This window comes from Populus alba, chromosome 8 (assembly GCF_005239225.2).
Source record: "Populus alba chromosome 8, ASM523922v2, whole genome shotgun sequence".
NCBI lineage: Eukaryota > Viridiplantae > Streptophyta > Magnoliopsida > Malpighiales > Salicaceae > Populus > Populus alba.
In genome coordinates this window covers 5,352,815-5,373,631 of record NC_133291.1, presented here as the reverse complement: position 1 = coordinate 5,373,631, position 20,817 = coordinate 5,352,815, and the positions used below count along the sequence as shown (strand labels likewise).

Genomic DNA, 20,817 nt, shown 5'->3' with positions numbered 1-20,817 from the left:
TGATAAATGTTTTGATTTTAGGTTGAACCATGAACAAAATAAGAAGAATTGATTTTTTTTTTAATGAAAAAATATTGATAACTCATAACATATTGAACGAACTTTTTCAGTGATAAGAATTGTTAAAACAAGACTTCACAATCCATCAGATGGAGGATGATTTTCTTACAAATTATTTAATTGTCTATATAGAAAAAGAAATTGCTGAAAGATTCACAATTGATATGATAATCGATTTTCTATTCTATGAAAAATTAAAATAAATATGTAAAAATCATTCTTTATTATTTTTGCTTTATTTTAAAGTTTATCAAACATAAATAATGCTTCGCTTTAGCTAGTGTTTCTTATATATTTTGTATGTTTATATTTTAGGTATAAAGATTAACAACATTAAAGTGATAAATATATTATAAAGATGAAATTAACATTTGACTTTGACTAATTTGATATTGCTCCAAAATTTTACCTTTATTTTACAACTCATGTACAATAAATTAAAACAAATATTATATTTTATTATATTAATTTTAACCCCCTAGCTAAATAATCCTGCCTCCGCCTCTTACCTCGAGGCTTTCTGTTCTTCGCATCTCCCTCTCCTTGAAGCTACACAGGTAACGAGAGAAAGAGACCCCTGTCCCACGTCAGGATAAGCTTATAACTCTTGTTCATACGGATTCTACTCACGAGTTTTCTTTCTTGCTTGGAACCCGTTTGTCTATGTGGCATTGTTCATAATTAAATGCATTATTTTGACTAGTATTTAATTTGAACCGCAGTTAAGCATGGGGTACGCGTAAGCAGAATGTTGATTATTTTCAGTGACGTTACGTTATCTTACGTCATTGTACGTACAGATTACGATTACGAGAAATAAAATATGAACCGCCTAATCTTGATGTCCTTTCTGGGACCCACATCCCTACGACCTAGACTATTTTTCATGATTTTTAAACTGACGGGGATGATAGGGGGCAAATCCTGGGTTGTGGTTGATCAGTTAATATGTTTTTATTTTTATTTTATAAAAAAATTTAAAAAATAACTGGTTTTTACAGGTTTTTCCGTCTCACCTAGTTTTTATCCGGGTTATACTGAGTTAATTTTATTTTTTTAACTCAGCCCGCCTAAACCCCGAGTCAAAGCTCAATTCAGTGAGTTTAAAACAGTGCTTTTTACTCTGGGTGTTTAAATTTTTGGGTTAATAATAATAATAATAATAATATGCCTTTGATTGCGGCTTTTTCCTGCATGATCCAACCAACCACCCGTGACCATCCTCCGAACCACGAAACAGATTTATGTCATCATTACTGTTCCATGTCACTTTTGTGCTGTCCTTACAAGTCTTGGTAGTATTGATAATTAGAGGGAGAGAGCTTTAATTAAAGACTTTTTATATATATTGCGAGATGATTTATTTTTTTCAGCGCAAAAAAGGTTTAATGGTTTTTTACCGTCAAAATAGATTCAACTTGCATGATAAAAACATTTAGTTTATATACGTGTTGAATATTTAAATTGAGAATTATAGGTATTAATAAAAATAATAAAAAATATGTTGATTTCAATTAAAGTTTGAGTTAGAAAATTAAATTAAATATACTATTAAAAAAATTAAATATTTGTTTCGGTTTGAAATTAAATTCTTAAAGTTTTAATTAATTTAAAATAATAAAATTTTAAATTTTATTTTATCAAATTAAATATTAATTCAATATTAATACTTGTTTTTAATATCGTGAGAACACCTATGAGCCATTCAAAACAAAATATTAATCTTAATTTCAAGTCAACTTTAATGAAATAACTAAATAAAAAATAAAAAATTAACAAGAAAAAAAAATGTAGGTAATTATTGCAACCTACATTCAATTAAGTCTTTTTTTTCAAGTAATATTTTCATTATTTTTTTATTTTTTTTATATTTTCTATTGATTCACCTATTTATGATTTCAGATATCATTTAATGGTTTACCAAGCATTAATTTTTTAAAATCAAACTATAATTATTAAATAAAAACAAAAATGAATCAATAGAAAAATGACAAAAAAAAAGTTATAAATAAATAAATAAAAAGTTGGAAAGGGTTCGCTGTTTACAATACAAAACGTCATACCATGGTTTATATGAGATATTTTGCGAAATGAAAGAACTAAAATGAAGAAACAAAAAGATAAATTTTCTTGTCCCTCACTGAAAAAAGAAGAAAGAAAAAACTCTCTCTCTCTCTCTCTCTCTCTGTTCTCCTTTCTTTAAGCAGATGCCGGCAGTGGCCTGCACGAGGCTGTAGGTAGTAACTCGAATATTCATAGGAGGTCAAATTGGTCATTTCAAGATCCCGCTTACTACCGTTTACTGCGAAAGAAAAGAAAAATACACACCACCATAAATGAAAAATAATGACAGTGTACTAGTGTTGATTAATTAATGGAGTAGCAAATGTCAGGTCCACTTAGTGAGGAGGAGGAGGAGAAGATAAGGTAATTTCTCACATGGGTTTTCTTTCCTGTTTGATATTTTGTTGGTGTTTTGATCACTTCTATCTCTTAATATGTTTTAAAAATGAATGTTTAATTTAAAATTGGTTGATTAGTAAGTTACAGTTATAATCTTACCTGTTAGTGATTTGATCCATTGCTCTTGCTCTGTTTTTGTCCGCTTTAAGTGAAAAGTTTCTGTCTTTGTCAATATTCTTTGGTTTTGTCTCACTGGGTTAGTACTTTCGTTTTTTTTTTTTTTGGTTATGTATGTGTTTAGATTTCAGAGATTTGTGTCTTAGGGTTTCATCAAGTGGGTTGTTTTATTTGATTTGATTTGATTGTTTTTGTTGTTGGGTTTTTCTTTTCTTTATTGGCATAACTGGACTCAAGATTTCAACTTTTTATTTTTCTTGGGATACATGAAGGACTTCAACTTTGGCTTTGAATTTTCATTTATGCCTTGTTTCATACTCTACTGCTACGTAATTGGTAAGTTGCTTAATTTTTGGATGTGGTTGTTTGTCATGGTTATGCTTTCCAAAGTTCATAGCAAAATGAAGGCTACAGAAAACCCTTTTAGGAATCTACAAGATTCTGAGAGTTTACCTGCTGTACAAGTACTGCTCTTCATGACGTTGGAGACTTTAGAAAGATTGGTTTTTCTCGGAAGATTTAATGGATTTAGAATTTGTAGTGATAGTACATTAGGGAATCTAGGTGGCTCCATATCTGTGTGAGTGCCTCTGGTTTTGCACGTGGAAAGTACATGAATTGCCATTACAGTTTACATCTAAGGTTCAGATGTAGTGTTTTGAGAACCAAGAGGATCCACTACAGGGAGTTTGTGTTACTTTACAAAACCATGAAGAAACTTTGTGTGTGGATTTAATGTTTTACAATTCTACATTGCAGTTCCAGATGCTTAAAGTGATTGAACTTGGTCTTGTGTGGATCATTTCCTTTTTTTGCTTCTATGCAAAATGTATTTTCTACCTAGATATGTTTGCGGGTTTGATTTAGGAGCATCAAATTGTCTGGTTTAGTATGACGATTAATGTATATGTCCTCACTGCTTTCTGGTAAAGGGCAATCACCTATTGAAGGGTCCTATGTCATTGCTATTGTTGCTTCTCTAGTTTCTTATTTTCCGAGTGCTCTGATATCACATACTTGGCTCTTGGACATATTATCTACGCTGTACTGTCAAACATGTCTACACTGGTGAATTGTGCAGTTGGCAAGGTTCATTCAACTGTCCATTGAAACACTTGACTGAACTGAATTGTGTTTAATTCTTATCCGGAAGCGATCTGTCATCATGTAATTTACAGGTCATTATCTATCTTGGTCACTTACTTTACTGTTATGCAGCAAGTTTGAGGGAGATTTTTGCGCATAATTTGCTGAAGTTCTGGTTCTTTTCAGCAAATATCAGTTCTTACAAAGGTCCTGTTTTCCACTTTGCACATGGTAAATCTATCTAAATCCACGCAAAACCTTTTCTGTTATGCTTATCCAGTAGCAAAAATTATCTCTGTTTCAGGTTATTCAAGGATAACAGAAATGTCATGAGTTACTAGTATTAACTAAGAAACAAATAGCTTTTTAAGGTCATGGCCTAGTATCGCCCATGCAAGGATAGCTTCTTACAATGTAAACATGAAGAAAATGTCTCGCTACTTCAGCGCTGCTTCTTGGTTGGTTGGGAGAGAGCTTTAAAACTATTCTGCTTCTTGGTTGGTTGGGAGAGAGCTTTGAAACTATTCGTTGAACTTCTTACACTAGTCAATAAATCTTTATTCCTTGGTTAAAGAAGTTGTTATTTGCATTGAGTATATTCATGAAGCATGACAATGGATTCTTTTTGTGGATTGTTACTTCTCATGTCTTACTATTCTTTTTTTTGTGATAATTTAAGGCAGCATATGAAGATCTGCCACCCAGCATGATAAAGAAACTAGCAAAGGAATTGAAGAATCTTGAATCCCCGCCTGAGGGCATTTTAGGGGTAAATGATTATGATTTTTCAGTCTCAGAAGCTGGTATTGAAGTCCCAGGCATGCAACTTTGTCCTCAATTCAATCTCTTTAAGAAGTATTGGGAGATATGTTGAAGTAATACTCTTGGTTTTGCAGCTGTAACTGCATATAAAAATAATATTTCTCGCATGAAGCAGCTATTGTCTCATGACTTTAGACGCCCTCCTCCAAAAGGTTTGTATATGGGCATTTTATTACATCTTTACATTGCAATGTTCTGTAGGATGTAGCTATTTATTTCAGTTCAAGTCTGATGTTCTCATTGATAAGGAAATTTTTGTCATCCTTCATATTTCATTTTACCATCTAGGGTCCTAGTGTTACCTCTTCTATTATCTAACTCCCTATGAATGCAATGAACATGTTATGATATGAGTTAACTTCTTAATTGTGTATGTTTATGAGCATCATCAATAAACAAATTGCAGAGTTATTGCTTAACCTTTATTTTTTGTTTGTCATGGCATGTGATTTGTCTTCTCTACTCGCCATGAGAGTGCTTTGCTGTGTCTCCAATTGTGTTATTTTTGTAAATACAATGATATGAAATATCATCACCCCAACTAAAAATAAGATCTGCAAATTTTATTATTTGACAGGTGGATCATCAGACCAAGAATCGATTGGGTCTGAGACAAAAAGATCTAGTGTATCATCTGGCAGTAGGTCTCGTATCCACAAAGAGTTTCTTTCTAGGTTTGTGGACAGTCAAACTCTAACAGCCAGACTTGAAGACTGGTTTGAATTGATATCAGAACAGTCTGGGAAAAAAAAGTCTGCATTTAATGTTCCATTTGAGTTGATAGAACTTCAAAAGTTTGATTATGCATTGGAAGGGGTGTCATTTCAGCAGCTGGTTCGAATGCCCAATGCTGTCTATGCTTCAACGTCTGATGCTGCAGAAGCAACTGCTTATCTTGCCATTGAAGACTTTCTACATGCAAGTGTGAAGGGCTTGTGGGAGGCATTTTGGAGTCAGGATGATCCCATTCCTTTCTCAGTTGCTTGTCTATACAATGAAAACTTGAAATTCTACCAGGCTGAGAAAGCAATAGGTAATGGAAAGCTCAGTGGTCTTTGTGCCACTGGTGTATTACTTGACAACCCTAGACATGCACATGGAAAGTGGGACCATATTCTTGAACTGGCCCTTCTAAGGCCTCATATTAGAAGTGTTGCTGCAGGAAGTGACCAGAAACTCTCTTTATCTGTTCTGGGTGAGGCTCTCTTCTATGCTTTACGCATGCTGCTATCAAGAAGCTTGAGCAAATTGAATTTTTCTCAGAGTCCTAATTGTGCGTATGTTCTTCTTGTTGATTCTCAATATGGAGGGGTTGTAAAAGTTGAAGGGGATGTAGATAAATTGGAGTTTGATGTGTATAATGTTTATGACTGTTCTGTGGATTGGATAAAAAAACATTGTAAAGTCTCAGTCTCTCCTATTGATAGGATCTGGAACAAACTTGGAAATGCCAACTGGGGAGACATTGGTGCTCTACAGGTACTTTTTGCTACTTTCCATTGTATTGTACAGTATGCAGGGATGCCGAAGCACTCAATTGAAGATTTAGCAGCTGATCATGGTTCTCGCCTCCAAACAAGAAGAGTGGCAAGGCAGTTAGGGGATTCCAGAGTTAATGGCCACGGACTATTTCAGTTTCAGCAACAGAGTGTTTCTCCTGAAATCGTTGAAGTTCCAGATGAATCCATAAAAATAAAGTCTGAAGAGTTTATAATGAAGCTGGATGTGGGATCTGTACTGTGGTTGGAGGACTCAGACCAGCAAAAAGGTTATCAGATCAATGATGTCGTGCACAATAATGAACTGCGGTATTACATTGCATCTCCTGTTAAAGATCCTGGTAAATCTTTGTTTCTTTATGTTGGTTCTCATCCTTCTCAACTGGAACCGGCATGGGAAGATATGGATTTGTGGTTTCAAGTCCAAAGGCAAACTAAAATATTGACTGTTATGAGACAGAAAGGTTTATCTAGTAAATATCTACCACAGTTGAGTGCTTCTGGCAGGATTGTTCACCCTGGACGGTGTCAAAAACCCAGCTCAGGTGGGAACTGTGATCACCCATGGTGTGGTACTCCTATTCTTGTTACCAATCCTGTTGGCGAGACAGTTGCTGATATGGTAAATGCTGGCAGATTTGGTTTGGATGAGGCTATCAGGTGTTGTCATGATTGTTTATCTGCACTTTCTACTACTACTTCTGCTGACATTCGGCATGGAGACATTCGGCCAGAGAACATAATTTGTGTGAGGTCTGGTGTGAGGCATCCTTATTTTGTTCTTGTTGGTTGGGGTCATGCGATTCTTGAAGACAGGGATCGTCCTGCGATGAATCTCCATTTTTCATCTACCTATGCGCTTCAGGAGAGAAAATTGTGCTCAGCTTCAGATGCAGAGAGCCTGGTATATGTGCTCTACTTTGCCTGTGGTGGAGCTTTGCCTGATTTAGATTCGGTTGAGGGGGCATTGCAATGGAGAGAGACCTCATGGTCAAGAAGATTGATTCAGCTGAAGCTTGGTGAGGTATCAACTGTGTTAAAAGCATTTGCTGATTATGTAGACAGTCTATGTGGGACACCATATCCTATAGATTATGATATATGGCTAAGAAGGTTAAGGAGAAATATTCATGATGATGACCATGGAAAGCAAGTTGACACATCTGGTTAGGAATTTTCCACTACCTCTAGTGGCAGAAATGAATCAAGAAATCATCCGGATCAATTTCACTGGGAGCAGATGATACAATATGAAGTTTTAAGCATTTGGGGTTGATTGTTAAACTGGGATGATCCAAAGCTTTATAAAGGGAGAAAAAGATGGTTCAAAATTCCGAGACTGGTTTAATTGTGCTCCAACATAGCCTCTCGATTTTGATAATTCTTTTGGCTGTCCCTTCTGCTCTGTAAATAATCGGGACCGCGTTGGCGTCTCTGCACAGACCAAGCCACACAACATAACATCACCTTTTATTTTGTTGGCGTGTAGTCCCCTTATACCGCAGAGGTTTAAAACACGATTGCCTTTTGCTTTGGTGATGCGTATCTTATTAGCACTTGTTAATGGTATTTCTTTGTAAAGATACAAGTTAAATTACCATGAAAGTTCTGTAATTGTTTGAATCTGAGATTCGTACATGGTGTCACTCCTTGTAATTACCCATGTCATTCTTTTGGTTCATTATTTTTCATCCGGGATTTTTGTTTGATGTAAGGCTGAATGTTGAGCGATGGCGTATTAGTAGATTACTTTACTTAGTTTGCTTACTCAAAAACATGACAAACAACTCCTGTTTGCAAAAAGACAATCTGAGAACTTCTGTTTAGATTACCAGCGGAATCTCTACTTTGATTCAAGGCTGTATCCAAACAGTGGTTGGCTCGCATTACAAGCTCGAACTCTATTGCCACTCACCCCCAACATCCTTCCAATAGAAAACTGTGTCTTTCTCACATACAGCCGCTGGAAGTCAAAATTTGCCATGTCTTTACTTTGTGATGGAACAATTAAACTCAAGGATCTAAACGCACCATCATCCGTTATCAATACTAACACTGTTAGGGTATATCCTGTGGGTTCTACCAACGGTTTAATATGTCTCAAAGTCTCAAATAAAGGTCATCGTGGATAACAGTGAACGTTATGGTAATGTTTTATGGAACCCAGCAGCAAGAAAATACCGCCGCCTGCCCTGTCTCAGAGGTGAGAGTCATATTTTGGGGTTTGGTTTCCATCATGAAATAAACGTCCACAAAGTGCTACGACTTTTGGGCTGCTGCAGAGGTTTCCACTTTGAGTACAGTTTCTTGGAGAGAAGTTGAACAACATTCCTGAGGGGACGTATTCTATGGTTTTCTCCAAGATGGATGCTGCTCGCTCTACCTTTGAATGGTGGTAGCGTGCTTGCATTGCGCTTTGTGGAGTACCTTGAAGAATCAACTTTGAAAGTTGAGCTGTGGACAACGAACAATGGTTCTTATTCAAAGCTATTCATGCGACGAGGTCTCCATGGATTTGAAGAGGTTCTAGGAATGTGGAACGACAGGGAAATTATACTGCAGGAAGACAATTGGATTTCTTAGTTATGATTTCTCGACCCAAAAATTGAAAATGATTCCGTAAGATCAAGTCTCGTGCTTGATGAAGCTGACAACACTGAATGTAAACATTAGGCACTTAATTTGCAGAGGTTTTGGAGGATCTTTGCATACAATTTTTAAGAATACCATAGAATACAACAAGAGATAAAGCGACAGGAACAATACAACAAGAGGTTGTTATAATACTTCTACTACGTTTGAGAAAGTTACAGTGATCTAATTTCTAAGAAGGCAGTATCCTCTGGTATGCAAAGTCACCGGGGACTACAATCACACAAAGCACACAATCTTTCCGTTGTAGGTGACATGATAAAACCACTTTGAAGGAGGGGAGACACTACAAAGCATATATTTCGAGGGAATCTTCTCATGTACCATAAAATTTACTAATCAAAATCAAAGCGGAAGTTCACTCAAGGGTTTTATTGCTGCAACACCACTGAGATCAGGCCTCATGTACTTCTCATATGTGACTCTCAATTGTGATGTTCTTGCATCCTTTTGAAATCTCAATATCATCTCAGCACAGTCCCTATAATAATCAAGTTAGATTATCAACTTGGTGGAAAAGTACCTACTACTGGAAATTAATCTTAACAAGTAATACCTGATTTGGGAGACTTGATAGTGTGCGTGTCTGGCAAGCAGAGGGGTCCAAGCTGGAGCCATTTGCAAGGTAGACCGTGCAACATAGATAGCTGACGCACATAGCATTGAAGGTTTGAACTTTAAAGCTTTGTATTCAACCAAGCAGAGCTCAATGAGGTAGAATGCTAAATGTTCAAGCTGGCAGTTAAAGCAAGAACGAATATTAGGTTGATAGATTTAGGATTGCCATTGACAATTGTACACGCAATAATGCAAACCTATATCAGCTAAGAATCTAAGATCATTGCTATTGACTATCCAATATCCAGCCTTATGACCAGACAATCTCTTCTCTACTGAAACACAACTAGAGTGGTTGAGTTTCGCACTCCCGTCATCTTCCTATTTGATATGTCCATGACCATCCAATATCCAGCCTTATGACCAGAGAATCTCTTATCTACTGAAACACAACTACAGTGGTTGAGGTTCGCACTCCCGTCATCTTCCTATTTGATATGTCCATGACAGATAGGATGCAACAAGATATCATAAAAAATATCCAGATTTAGAACCCTTTCGAAAGCCACATACCTTCATGTCTGATTGAGCAGCCTTGAGAAACCTTAACATGAAAACATATGGAGTTGGCTCATTTAGACGAAACTTCAAATTCTTCAGTAAAAGCTTCTCCTGAAAACAAAGCAAGCCGCGAGTACCATTAAGACCTGGAGAAACCAACATCACGATGGACTGCAATTTTATGCCATCATCTTTCAGGAAGAGGGCAGAAGATAAGTAGCATGATTCTGTTATACAAATTCAAAAAACAAACAAACAAATATGCAATAATTCAGCAAAGGGAAGAAAGTGTAGAGATCAAGTCCATCTTGGAAAGATGTTTACATTCCTAACCCTGCAACTAAAAGAGGGGAGAATAAAATCCTCAACGCCAATTTTCTTTCAAGTACATCCAAAATCTCTTTTACAAAGAAACTAAGTTTCAGTGAACTAGTATTTGGTAATTTGCAATACCATACCATTAGAAGCATTTGGCCTCTTACCATTAGAAGCATTTGGTCTCTTGAGTACGACTCTGCTGAGATGCTAATTAAATCTTTGATCTGTATTGCATGTTTCAGAAAAAGATGCATGAGTGCGTAGTCTAACAAAAAATCAAAACCTCAAATAAGAATTCAATTGAAACCATGTGCATTTGACATGTTATTTTTTTACCCTAGGATGCCAAAAATCTTCATATTTTGATGCCAGAAACAGTGCTGTAAGACCAACCAACTGCAGCTCATTCTTCTTAATTTGGGCTTGAGATAGGTATCGATCTAACAATGTGACCATAAGATAAAGAGTTTCTGGCATTAATTCAAATTTAAAGTGTACCTGCAACCAGAAAGGAAAATACATTACCACAGAGAAAAATTAGGCAAGCTTAATGGAAGTAGCAAGGAAAACGGCACCAGAAGCAGGAAGGGAAAGGTGCTTAAATGTTAATTGAGAACAGATGGGAGCATACTTCAATTAACCAGTTGATAACTATGCCCCGCATTTGAGGTGTAATGTCTGTTTGAATTGCCATGTAATTTTCCAGAGATGAATTCTGCACCTGAAAAAAAATCATGAAAACAGAACAAATTAGACCTAATTGGGTTGCTGACAGATGAGGTGAACAAGGAATGAGAAGCAAATCGAAGAGGTAAAAGTCAAACCACCATTCACATGCCTGGTTTCATCAGCTCCAGGTCCCAGACCAAAACTCAGAAAGTTTATAATGATTTAATTTGAAGGAAATCTTGTTTTATTTTTAAATCATGAAAAGATATGTGATAATGAAATGAATTGACTTTAACATCATAGCATGATAAATCACAATATCATTAAAGACCTGGTACAATTCACTTGATATATCAGATTTCACACTTAAGATGAGATCCCAAAAATACTATATACCAAACAGAATTCATTCCTTTTTTATTCTTTATCCAGATTACCTAGATATAATTATCTATAAACTAATTAGAACAGACTAATGTATCCAATTTTATATCAATTAGAACAGACTAATATCTCTTACAATGTCACAGAACAGCACTAAAGCTTGCTAACAGAAAACAGGCTGGTCACTTCCCACCGATCATACTCTGGTCGATTAAAAAAATACATAAAAAATTTTCAGTAAGCAAAACATATGTGCATGGCCATGTTAACCAGTCATTTTATGTTAACCACAATCACAACTTATTGAATAAATGCCACCCCATTGTGGAACATCTATGCTGGAGAAGGATGGGTTCTGGTCCCATTCTCACCACCTAATACCCAAAACCCTCACACACGTACTTTTTGTTGCAATCATATGAGAACCAGTCTTTTATTTTATTTAGCTGAACACTGTGGACATTATTACTAAATTTCAGCTGATTTAACTTCAGTCTTTTCTCCAGCTAGTTGTATTAGACAGAGGAATAAACAACTGAAACTGAAATGTGCATCACTGTTGACAAACAAATCTATATTGGAGAAGAAAGGTATTTGTCTCCAAGATACTCATTAACTGCTAAAGATTTTCAATCTAACTTTTCTTGTCATCATATATTATTTCGCTGAAGACTGCAGGCACGCTCTCCAACAATTGAGCATAGTCAATTCCTTTCTTATCTGACATCTAATTGAAGGGAACTTTTTCAAGATTAAAGTATCAGGTTGGATCAAAACCACTAAAAGAATGACTCTGATTACCATTAAAAAGATCCGTGACTGAGATCTGAAAATAAAATAGGAATAAAACATGCATGATTTATCTGACAGCTTAGTGTTATTAGGCAGGGTAGTAGTTAACAACAAAAAAGAGTGATGTTCAGCTCAAAATATGGGTGTGCCAGTGAAGGAATGTTTTTCAAGATTAATAGCATCAAGTTGGATCAAAAGAATAATCACCTCCAAAATCCAATAGTACTTATATATCGCGTCAACATATTCAGCAACTTCCAGTTGATTGGAAGTATCATCTATACTTGGTAGCTTTTCCTGCTCAATAACTTCACCATGTTCCTCTAGTAACTGCAAAACAAAGGCAATTATTAAAAAAATAAAGCGCTCAAGCACAGCATCACAACAATAAAGTAGTTCCAGACCTTTGATCTTGTCATTAATAACAATGTATAAGATCTCCTTCGACTTGATTTTCCTATGGTGATGACATCTGATTTGTGATTAGCACCCGACATCTTGTTGTTGTCAGATGAAGGTTCTCCTTGAGTAACTTCATTGGCAATCACCAAGGGCATGTTTTCTGGGAAAGATGTCACAGGTTTTTTTTTCTTTGATGATATAGGAGCAATGGACTTGGATTTGCTCAAACTAGAGATGCACTTTGATCTTGATGTCTTATAGTGACTGGAAGCATTGATTTCAGTCTTTAGTATTGGCTGGATCAATGAATGAAGAAATCGAGTTAACACCACTAAGAACAAAAGAACACATGAGATCAAGTTGTCAGATATATATCATTTGAGCTATAAGCATTACAGCAAGAACAGGATTTTTACTAATCTACCATTTATAAGATGTAACCGTACTTTCCAGCAAGCACATCCATTCAAATTAACAAAACAATAGAATGAGGAAAAGCTTAGGAACATAATAAGCGGTTCTGGTGGCCACTGAATTCCATTATTTATAGTTAAGCTATATTGAAGCTAGGCTGACCACAACAATTTTGGGATTAAAGCTTTATTGTTGTTGTATGTTGAAGATACAGGTAGGAGTAGAAAAGGATGTCACTGCACATGCATAGCTATAAGTGAAGATTTTGATTGTGGGAACCATGAACCTGGATACGAATTTAGCCACTTGTTAGCCATACAAAACAAAAAAATGGTATACAACTCCCAACTGTGAAAACAGTTACTCAAGAAATCACACATTTAATTTACATAGATGTGGAAGGTATGATTGTATATGATTTGGTCAAAAGGTCAAGCACAGGTTCTATCAAACTAGTACGAGTTTTGATACCAAATCACGATTCCACTGTACCTCAACATCCACTTCTTGTCAATTATTTGTAATAGGCTTGTGCAGCTTAAAGATGTCATCTGCCATTATTTCAATTTCAAGATGATATCTGTCATGATATTCAGTAGGCATATATTTTGGTACTATTAAAATAATTTCAAACTTCCAGGTCATGCCAGCTTTGCCACAAGAATAAAACAATTTATAAACATTCACATTGCCTTGACTAGGGGTGTTCACGGTCCGGTTCAATATAAAAATTTAACCGAACCGGAAAATTCTATTCCTTATTAATATAACCCGAACCGAACCGAGAACCGGTTCAAACCGAACCGGTTTTGTTCGGTTCGGGTCGGTTTTTTAGCTTTCAAAACCAGAAAAACCGAAATCAATTAAATAAGATAAAACATGTCCTATTCTGTCCTGTCCTCTCCTCTTATTTAAGTAAAAAAAATTAGAGCTTTGGTAATAACAATCATCATGGTCCTGGATGTGGGACCCACTAAAGGGATGTCCTTCTACACTTGTTATGGACATTCCAATGCAATCACACGTTTTAGAAATGTTTAGAGGGAAAGGTTGTGTGGGTGGATTGTGCTGGGTTTTATTTTGTGGGGAGGGGAAAGCGGGAAAAGGGGAGGGAAAAGAGGAGGGGTAGCTGGAAAGGTTTTGGGAAAGGGGTATTAATTATTAAGTTTATGATGTTTTTTTTAATATATTTTTTTAGATTCAATTAAACCGGTTCGGTTTGGTTCGGTTTAATCGGTTTAAGCCTTTTTAAACCGGGACCGAACCGGACCGAGTGGTTTTTTTTAATTTTTTAATCGGTTTATTCGGTTTTTTTTATCGAATTTTTTCTCGGTTTTTTCGGTTTAATCGGTTGGTCGGTTTTTTGAACACCCCTAGCCTTGACAATTCAAACGACATAAATAAGCAACACCATAAATGTTTGTCTAAGCAAGCAAATAAAATATCTTAAGTCACAAAAGCATGGAGCATAGATAATCTGGAAATAAGAGAAAGAAAAGTAAATATATAAAACACAACTCATACCCTGACAGATTTTCTGGATACACGAACTTCAGCATTATTTTGATCCCTAGGGGCCCTATTTAAAGACAGGAAAAGATGAGCATTTGCAGCCTGGTCAGTCATCAATAGATAAAATGAAAGGAATTTCTCAGCCATGATTCAGAAAACAATAAAGTACTTTCAGTTTAAGGATTAAGTATAAATTGTAGGTAATTTATGTTCTTGCTATTCTTTGGTTTTACATTTTACACTCATCTATCAGGTAGAAAATAACATACAATTGATTGAAGAGCAAAGAGCAGTACAGCCATTTTGTTTATGCAAATAAATTTATAAAAACAAAGCTCATATATTAGGTAGAAAATAGCATGCAATTGATTGAAGAGCAAAGACAAGTACAGCAACTTTATTTATGCAAATAAATTTATTAAAATAAAGCAGCAATATGTACAGGATAGTAAATTGAATTAGAACAGACAACGGTTCCTTTTCCCCCTTTCTTGGGAGAAACAGATCATTGTTACTTACATTAATATGAAGCCATCACTCACTCTATTTCTCCATAGATCTTTCCTACCCATGCCCACCTGAGGTACTACTTTCTTACTCGCTTTAACCTTAACTGAAACCAAAAGAATTAAGACACAAAATAGCCATATAAATATCATGAATCTTAGTCAATGGACAATAGAGCCCTGTAAAAAGAGACAGATCAATGTATCTTACCAGGAAACCCACTAATATTATTAGTTTCCTCAGAGCTTCCATCATTTTCCTACATGAGAATGAAAGTGTCAAAAAAACCAAGAAAAGGAGACAACTAAATGGACCAGGAATCAGTCGAAACCAAAACATAAATATGTTTTGCATGTAATGAGATTAGCACTGGTCTATCAGGGATAGGATGCAGTTCTTTTCTAGGAAAATTTATGTAATGAGATTAACCTTTGCATTACTTGCATCTGCATGGCTCACCCTCTTTAGCGCTGGTAGAGACTTCCTTCATGTCAAAAGTAACAAAAATAAGATCAATAGCGCACGCGCGAGCACACAGTTATATTAAAGAGTAAATTTCATTCAGATAGAATCAAAAACCTCATCACTGCAACAAAATTCCTTGCATTCCTCCTATAAAAAAATAAGAAAATAATTTCATAACTTGTTTGTGCCCTGCTGGGTATAAGAAAATATTCAGTCACATTAGACAGTTGCATAGCAGCTGGCATTGATACTAACATATTTGTGCCCTTGCTGTTGTACCAGTATTCATGCCTAGGTAAGAAAAATAACAAGCATAATTGAAATACCTGCTATTGTTAACGGTGGATTCATGACCATGATTCTTGGCGTTGGTCTTCTGATCTTCTAAAGAGACCCTTAGATCTTTAGCGCCTGCTATTGAACAAGAACAGTAACTATTCAATGGGAATTCCCAATTAGAGAGATTATGGATGTGAAGTTATGACAAAATACCTTTCCTAGAAGCATGAAGGTCACCAGCCTTTTGACTTGGATTATCCCTCATTTTTCCCTAATTTGAAACAAGAAAATCTTTGGTATTTGGTACTCTAGAATCGCAGGAGGAAGAATTAAAGAGCATGATAAAACAGAACATTGATCTTTACTAGTGACAAAACACTTTCATCTTGCAACTGGCACAATGTGGTCAAATTAGATACAAATTAAGGAAAGCTACAAGTAATGTGAATTTAACATTATGATCACTCAAGACAAATATACAGTGTATATTAGTGACCAGATTGAATGTTGGGAAACCTCACGCATCCAGCATTGGTGAATAAATCCTCCATTTTTCATGAAAACCTCAATTCTTCAGAAAAATAAGCTTGAAGTATAAAATTAGAAAAAGCCAATTCCCAAAAGAATACCCAATTCAACTTGTAGAAATTGTCTCTCAATCATTAAGCAAATCAAGAAACAGAAGCAAGCAAACATATAAGGAGAAAAGGATCCCAGATTGTTTTAAGTTTGGAGAATGCTATGGCATACAGTGAAAAAAATTAAAGTTAATCCAGCATATGGCAAAATATTGGCCGGGTTTATGATTTTTCTTCTCAAGGAAAAAAGAAGAAGCCTTTGTTAGCTAGTGACAAGGACAACCACTGCTTGAAAAGTGAAGCCAAAAGAAGCAATTTTTTTCCAGAATTCCATAAAGGACAAAAATTCAGAAATACTGATCAACATAAAGAAATGATATCTGCCAGGCAAAATAACTCATGCAAGCAACAAAGAGCCTTGCTAGCATGCAAATCCAGAATAATGCAACATACTGAAATGATCTAAGACTTATGGCCAGGACCTGTCAGTGTTTCTTCTATAGATAGGCGAGCCAATCCTCCTTGGAGGCAGGCCTTGTTTGGAGGACCTCCAAGCGTGTTAAGAGTTTGTTTGTTCATCCATCTCCCACTGAACTTAAGAAAACTGTTCCACAAACAGCTCCTTTGGTTGTTTTCAAAACTAGTTTACGCATATTATAGATGCTAAAGCAAGGTTAAGACTTGGGAGGTGAAATGTTGTTTCTACTCCTGCCTTCCAGAATTTTAAAAACAGCATGATAGTATTGGGGAGTTTATCTTTTGTAATGCTATGGAAGTGGGTTTCATACAAATTTAGGGTTTCAACTATCCCCCTCACCCTCCCTTCCCAACAATCAAGAACTCAAAAGCATGCTTCCTTTGTTATCTGACTGTTTTGAAACAAAGGCGTCGTAGTCAGATACAAAATCTAGCAAATCAATAAATCAGCCATTCAGCGGGATGCTGGAATTATATGGTTTTGCAGAAAAAACCAGTTAGCAAAAGACATTTTATAGTTGCCTGTTAGAAACCAATAATTAATGGCAACAAACATCATAAACAATGCAATGGAACATGGAAGAAAAGCAAAAACAGATGGAAAACAAGAACTTGAGGTGAAATTTGGTTTTCAGACCTTAGCAGATATTCTTGATGAAAGATTCGTAGTCCTAGAGCCTGGACCCACCGAAATCCTAAAAAAGTTGATGACAGGCAGAGAATCATGTCAGTTTATAAAGAAAATCTAACATACATGGAATTCTTAGAAAAAATTCTACTCTGAAGAATCAAAATAAAGTCAAGAAAGGTATTTATGGCTTCACAACCTAAATAAACTTTGATTATTTACTCAATAGGAAAAAGAAATATTCTTTAACTTTGGTCCCTTTTTTTTTCACGAAAGCTAAAATATAAAAATAAGAGAGAGAGCAAGAGAGAGGATATATTCCACTGAGATATCATGGATATCTACATGTTCAAATTGTCTTTCATAAGTAACTTTTCTGTAAAAACCATATGTTTTGAGGGCACAAGAAATTTTTCTAAAGTTGCTATTTGTGGGAATGAAAAAGGGAGTTGCATGTAAGACATGAACAGGTCATATATGTAACTAGTAGATGAAAATGTCCTTCATAAATTAAAAAATAGGTTTTCCAATTCAAACAGAGACACTCACATTGGTTTTGAAACATCATATGCCACATCCCTTGCATTACCGCTCTGCACATTGCTTACATCAGCCAATGCTTTTCTTCTGATATTTTGATTTACTGGAAAGGGCCACTATCAAAATTTAACAATGACTCAAAAAAAATCAACAAAGAGAAAATTTATGATCAAATTCAGCCATACCATTCAGTCCAGAATTGTCATGTTTGCAATTGTTCTTCCCCACAATTTTCGAGCTCCCCTTCATATTAAATGTTAAGGAAAACTATAAAACCATACTTCATATAGATATCTAAAACGTAGCATCCTCTCTGAAAACACCATTGAAGTAAAAAACATTAGCAAATAAAGGGGGAAAATTACCTTTGAATCACTTGCATTGGCAGGAGGATATCCTTTGTTAGGTATCCTTCTGCAAAATTTGTTTTTGACAAAAAAATGTTAAAAATATTTCAAGAAACAAATAAAGCACAAATTTTCCCTTAACCTATTTTTCCAATTAATTTATAGAAACTTTATAAATACATCGGTTGCCTTAACCTTCTACCTGTTGTTTTAAGACTAGTTAAAGAAAACATCCACTAAGCTGAGCCTTAATCTAAGTTTTTTTAAAGCTAGACAACAAAACTTAAAGACCCAGATTTCTGCTCTTTTCTTCACCTCTAATTCACAAGCAGTTGTGTATATTGATTTAACTAGTCTATAGCATCACATACCTTGCAGGAAGAAAACTATCCCTGGCAGATTTACTGGAAAGAAAAATGAAAACATCACCCAATAAGCATTACGTAATAATAAGATTTTCCATAGGGAACCTGAACATGAGTTATACTTACGAGTTAAACTTACATGCTAGCAGCATCCTTATTCTTTTCATTTTCTGAATAAACTTTAAAAGTTCTAACACCTAAAATAAAAGTAAAAAAATTAGGTACACAACAATTCAACAATCTGAATTATAAAGTCAAGTTAAAAATTTAAAAAAAAAAAAAAAACAATGAAACCCCCTCCTACACCTGTTCGGCAGGTATGGGCATCTTCAGCAACTGGATTCATGCCCACGCTGACTTTTCCCTGACAATTTACAAGGAATGCATGCAAAAACAAACGGTGAATTCACGATAAAACAAAAAAACAAAAAAAAAAAAACATTTTGTGGGTTTCTTTCATACTTTAGCGGCCACCATGCTGTTACTTTCTTTCTCGGTTCCTCTGATAGAAAGACCGAGCACTTAATGACGAATGATGATAACAGATATGAAGTTCTCTCGCTGAATTTATTTTGCCTAAAATTACCAAACAAAAAAAAAAAACAGAATTTCAACATTGTAGAAGGCATTAAAGAAATAACTATTGACATTCTTCTGAAAAGGGAACTCTCTATTCCTCCCTTTTATTTTCCCTCTGAACCCTAATTCTTTGGTTTCAACAAAAAAATACATGAATAAAACCCTTATTCTTTCAATAAAAAACATAATAAACCCTAATCCTCTTTTTGTTTGAGGGGAAATTGGAATTAAAATACACAAGAAAGCGGATAAAATGAAAATAGAATAAAATTTAAAGAACAATCAAAGAAGCATTTAATTAATAGATTATACCTTCAAGGACGCTAATTTTTTTTTCGATACCTGTGTTTTCGATTAGAAAATGAATCCGATGGGTTACCGTTGCAAATGTTGAATCTCCACTAACCTTTATGGTTTCAAATTTTCGCGTGTTTACGTTTATGCCCCCAGTCTCCGCGTCTCCCAAATTCAACGTTTTGGGTTTTGTTTCTTGTTAGGCTAGGCTCTCTGGTTATGGGCTTCCCACCCTGTACCCGGGCCCAAAAGCCTTGTAAGTTTTGGGCCTGTGTCTAATTGTCTTCAATGACTGAAAATGTCAGCGTTGGATTTGGAGGCGTGATGATAGGAGCATGGACAGCAATTAAAAACACACATGGCACAGGGTAAAATTCGGAATATGTGTAAATTTTTTAAAAAAAAAAACTAAAAAAATTATTAATATATTTTAAAATGAAAAATACTCAACTAAACACACGTTAAGAGTACAATTGTGGAGTGATGGAAACGTGCACATTAAGGAGAAGAATTGATGCTCCATATTCTATATTTAAGAATTATGAAAAGATAAAATAAATAACTAATGAACCTATTTGTAATAAAGAATAATATTTATTTGTAATAAAGATGCTTATCCTTCAGCTAGGCATCGAGCTCCTCTCCTGGCCCCTGGGTTATTTGAAGCGTTACAAAAACAACTTTTGTCCTTGATTATCTCATAAATATTTGTCAACAGCTATATTCCTTCATTGATAGGATATCTCACTGTTTGAATTAAAGAAAATTAATCATACATTTTTTACTGGTACTAAAGTGGAAAATATATTTTTTGACGAAAAAAATTATACATACTTTCTATTATTATCGAAGAAAATTCATCCAAATTTTCGTCCTAGCCTCCAACCCTTATTTAATTAGTTTTATATTTCAAAAAAAATTAAAAAAGAATTTAATATTTTATTTGAAATTAATAATTTTTTAGTATATTTAGGTTATTTTAATGCATCGATATCAAAAATAATTTTTTAAAAATAAAAATATATTATTTTAATATATTTTTAAATAAAATATCCTTTAAAAAAAAATTACACTTTCAAAAAAAATCTTCAGAAAATGGGATCCATGAATGGTTAATCATGATATGGCGCACTTTACAACAGCTATATTATACCTGTCAATCTCTCCACTAACCACAATCTCGAGACATCTTTTTGTCACTATATAATATACCTTTGTACTTGAGTCTACGTAGGCAAAGCATGTATTTAAATGAAATGATCACATAGTTACAATTGTTTTCTTACACAATATAAAAAATTATTTTTGAACCAGCTTGTGCATTAATTAAAATTGTTTTTTAGATGATTTTAAGAACATATTTGCTATATTGATCTGATCCAAATTATTTTAAATATTCTCATTAGATTTTAAACTAAGAAATTCAATATAAAAATGATGTTTCTTTTA

At 34.8% G+C, this 20,817-nt stretch overlaps 2 protein-coding genes across 10 annotated transcripts; one reads left to right on the top strand and one right to left on the bottom strand.

Moving 5' to 3' along the window:
* Positions 1-2,144: 2,144 nt before the first annotated feature.
* LOC118055748 (uncharacterized) lies at positions 2,145-7,754 on the top strand. Of its 9 annotated transcripts, XM_073410769.1 has the most exons (6): positions 2,145-2,487; positions 3,722-3,818; positions 3,913-3,957; positions 4,406-4,544; positions 4,623-4,700; positions 5,126-7,754. In XM_073410769.1, the coding sequence occupies exons 3-6, from the start codon at positions 3,955-3,957 to the stop codon at positions 7,216-7,218; spliced, it is 2,313 nt and encodes a 770-aa protein (XP_073266870.1). In that variant the 5' UTR covers positions 2,145-2,487; positions 3,722-3,818; positions 3,913-3,954; the 3' UTR covers positions 7,219-7,754. The 9 variants fall into 9 exon arrangements, with proteins under 9 accessions (XP_073266870.1, XP_073266871.1, XP_034923617.1 ...); XM_073410770.1 differs by lacking the exon at positions 3,722-3,818; XM_035067726.2 differs by lacking the exon at positions 3,722-3,818 and having other exon boundaries at positions 3,859-3,957; positions 4,410-4,544.
* A 1,041-nt stretch (positions 7,755-8,795) lies between these two features.
* LOC118055749 (putative cyclin-B3-1) lies at positions 8,796-19,473 on the bottom strand. The gene is made up of 24 exons (XM_073410774.1): positions 19,387-19,473; positions 18,958-19,071; positions 18,802-18,859; positions 18,635-18,692; positions 18,502-18,534; positions 18,149-18,197; positions 17,969-18,026; positions 17,793-17,886; positions 17,253-17,310; positions 15,774-15,831; positions 15,608-15,695; positions 15,396-15,428; positions 15,246-15,300; positions 15,027-15,075; positions 14,829-14,922; positions 14,322-14,376; positions 12,386-12,679; positions 12,189-12,311; positions 10,768-10,857; positions 10,473-10,634; positions 10,277-10,360; positions 9,831-9,929; positions 9,256-9,434; positions 8,796-9,180 (listed from the first exon to the last, which is right to left on the bottom strand). Exons 2-24 carry the CDS (start codon positions 18,970-18,972, stop codon positions 9,045-9,047), a joined length of 2,022 nt encoding a protein of 673 aa, XP_073266875.1. The 5' UTR covers positions 18,973-19,071; positions 19,387-19,473; the 3' UTR covers positions 8,796-9,044.
* Positions 19,474-20,817: the final 1,344 nt, after the last annotated feature.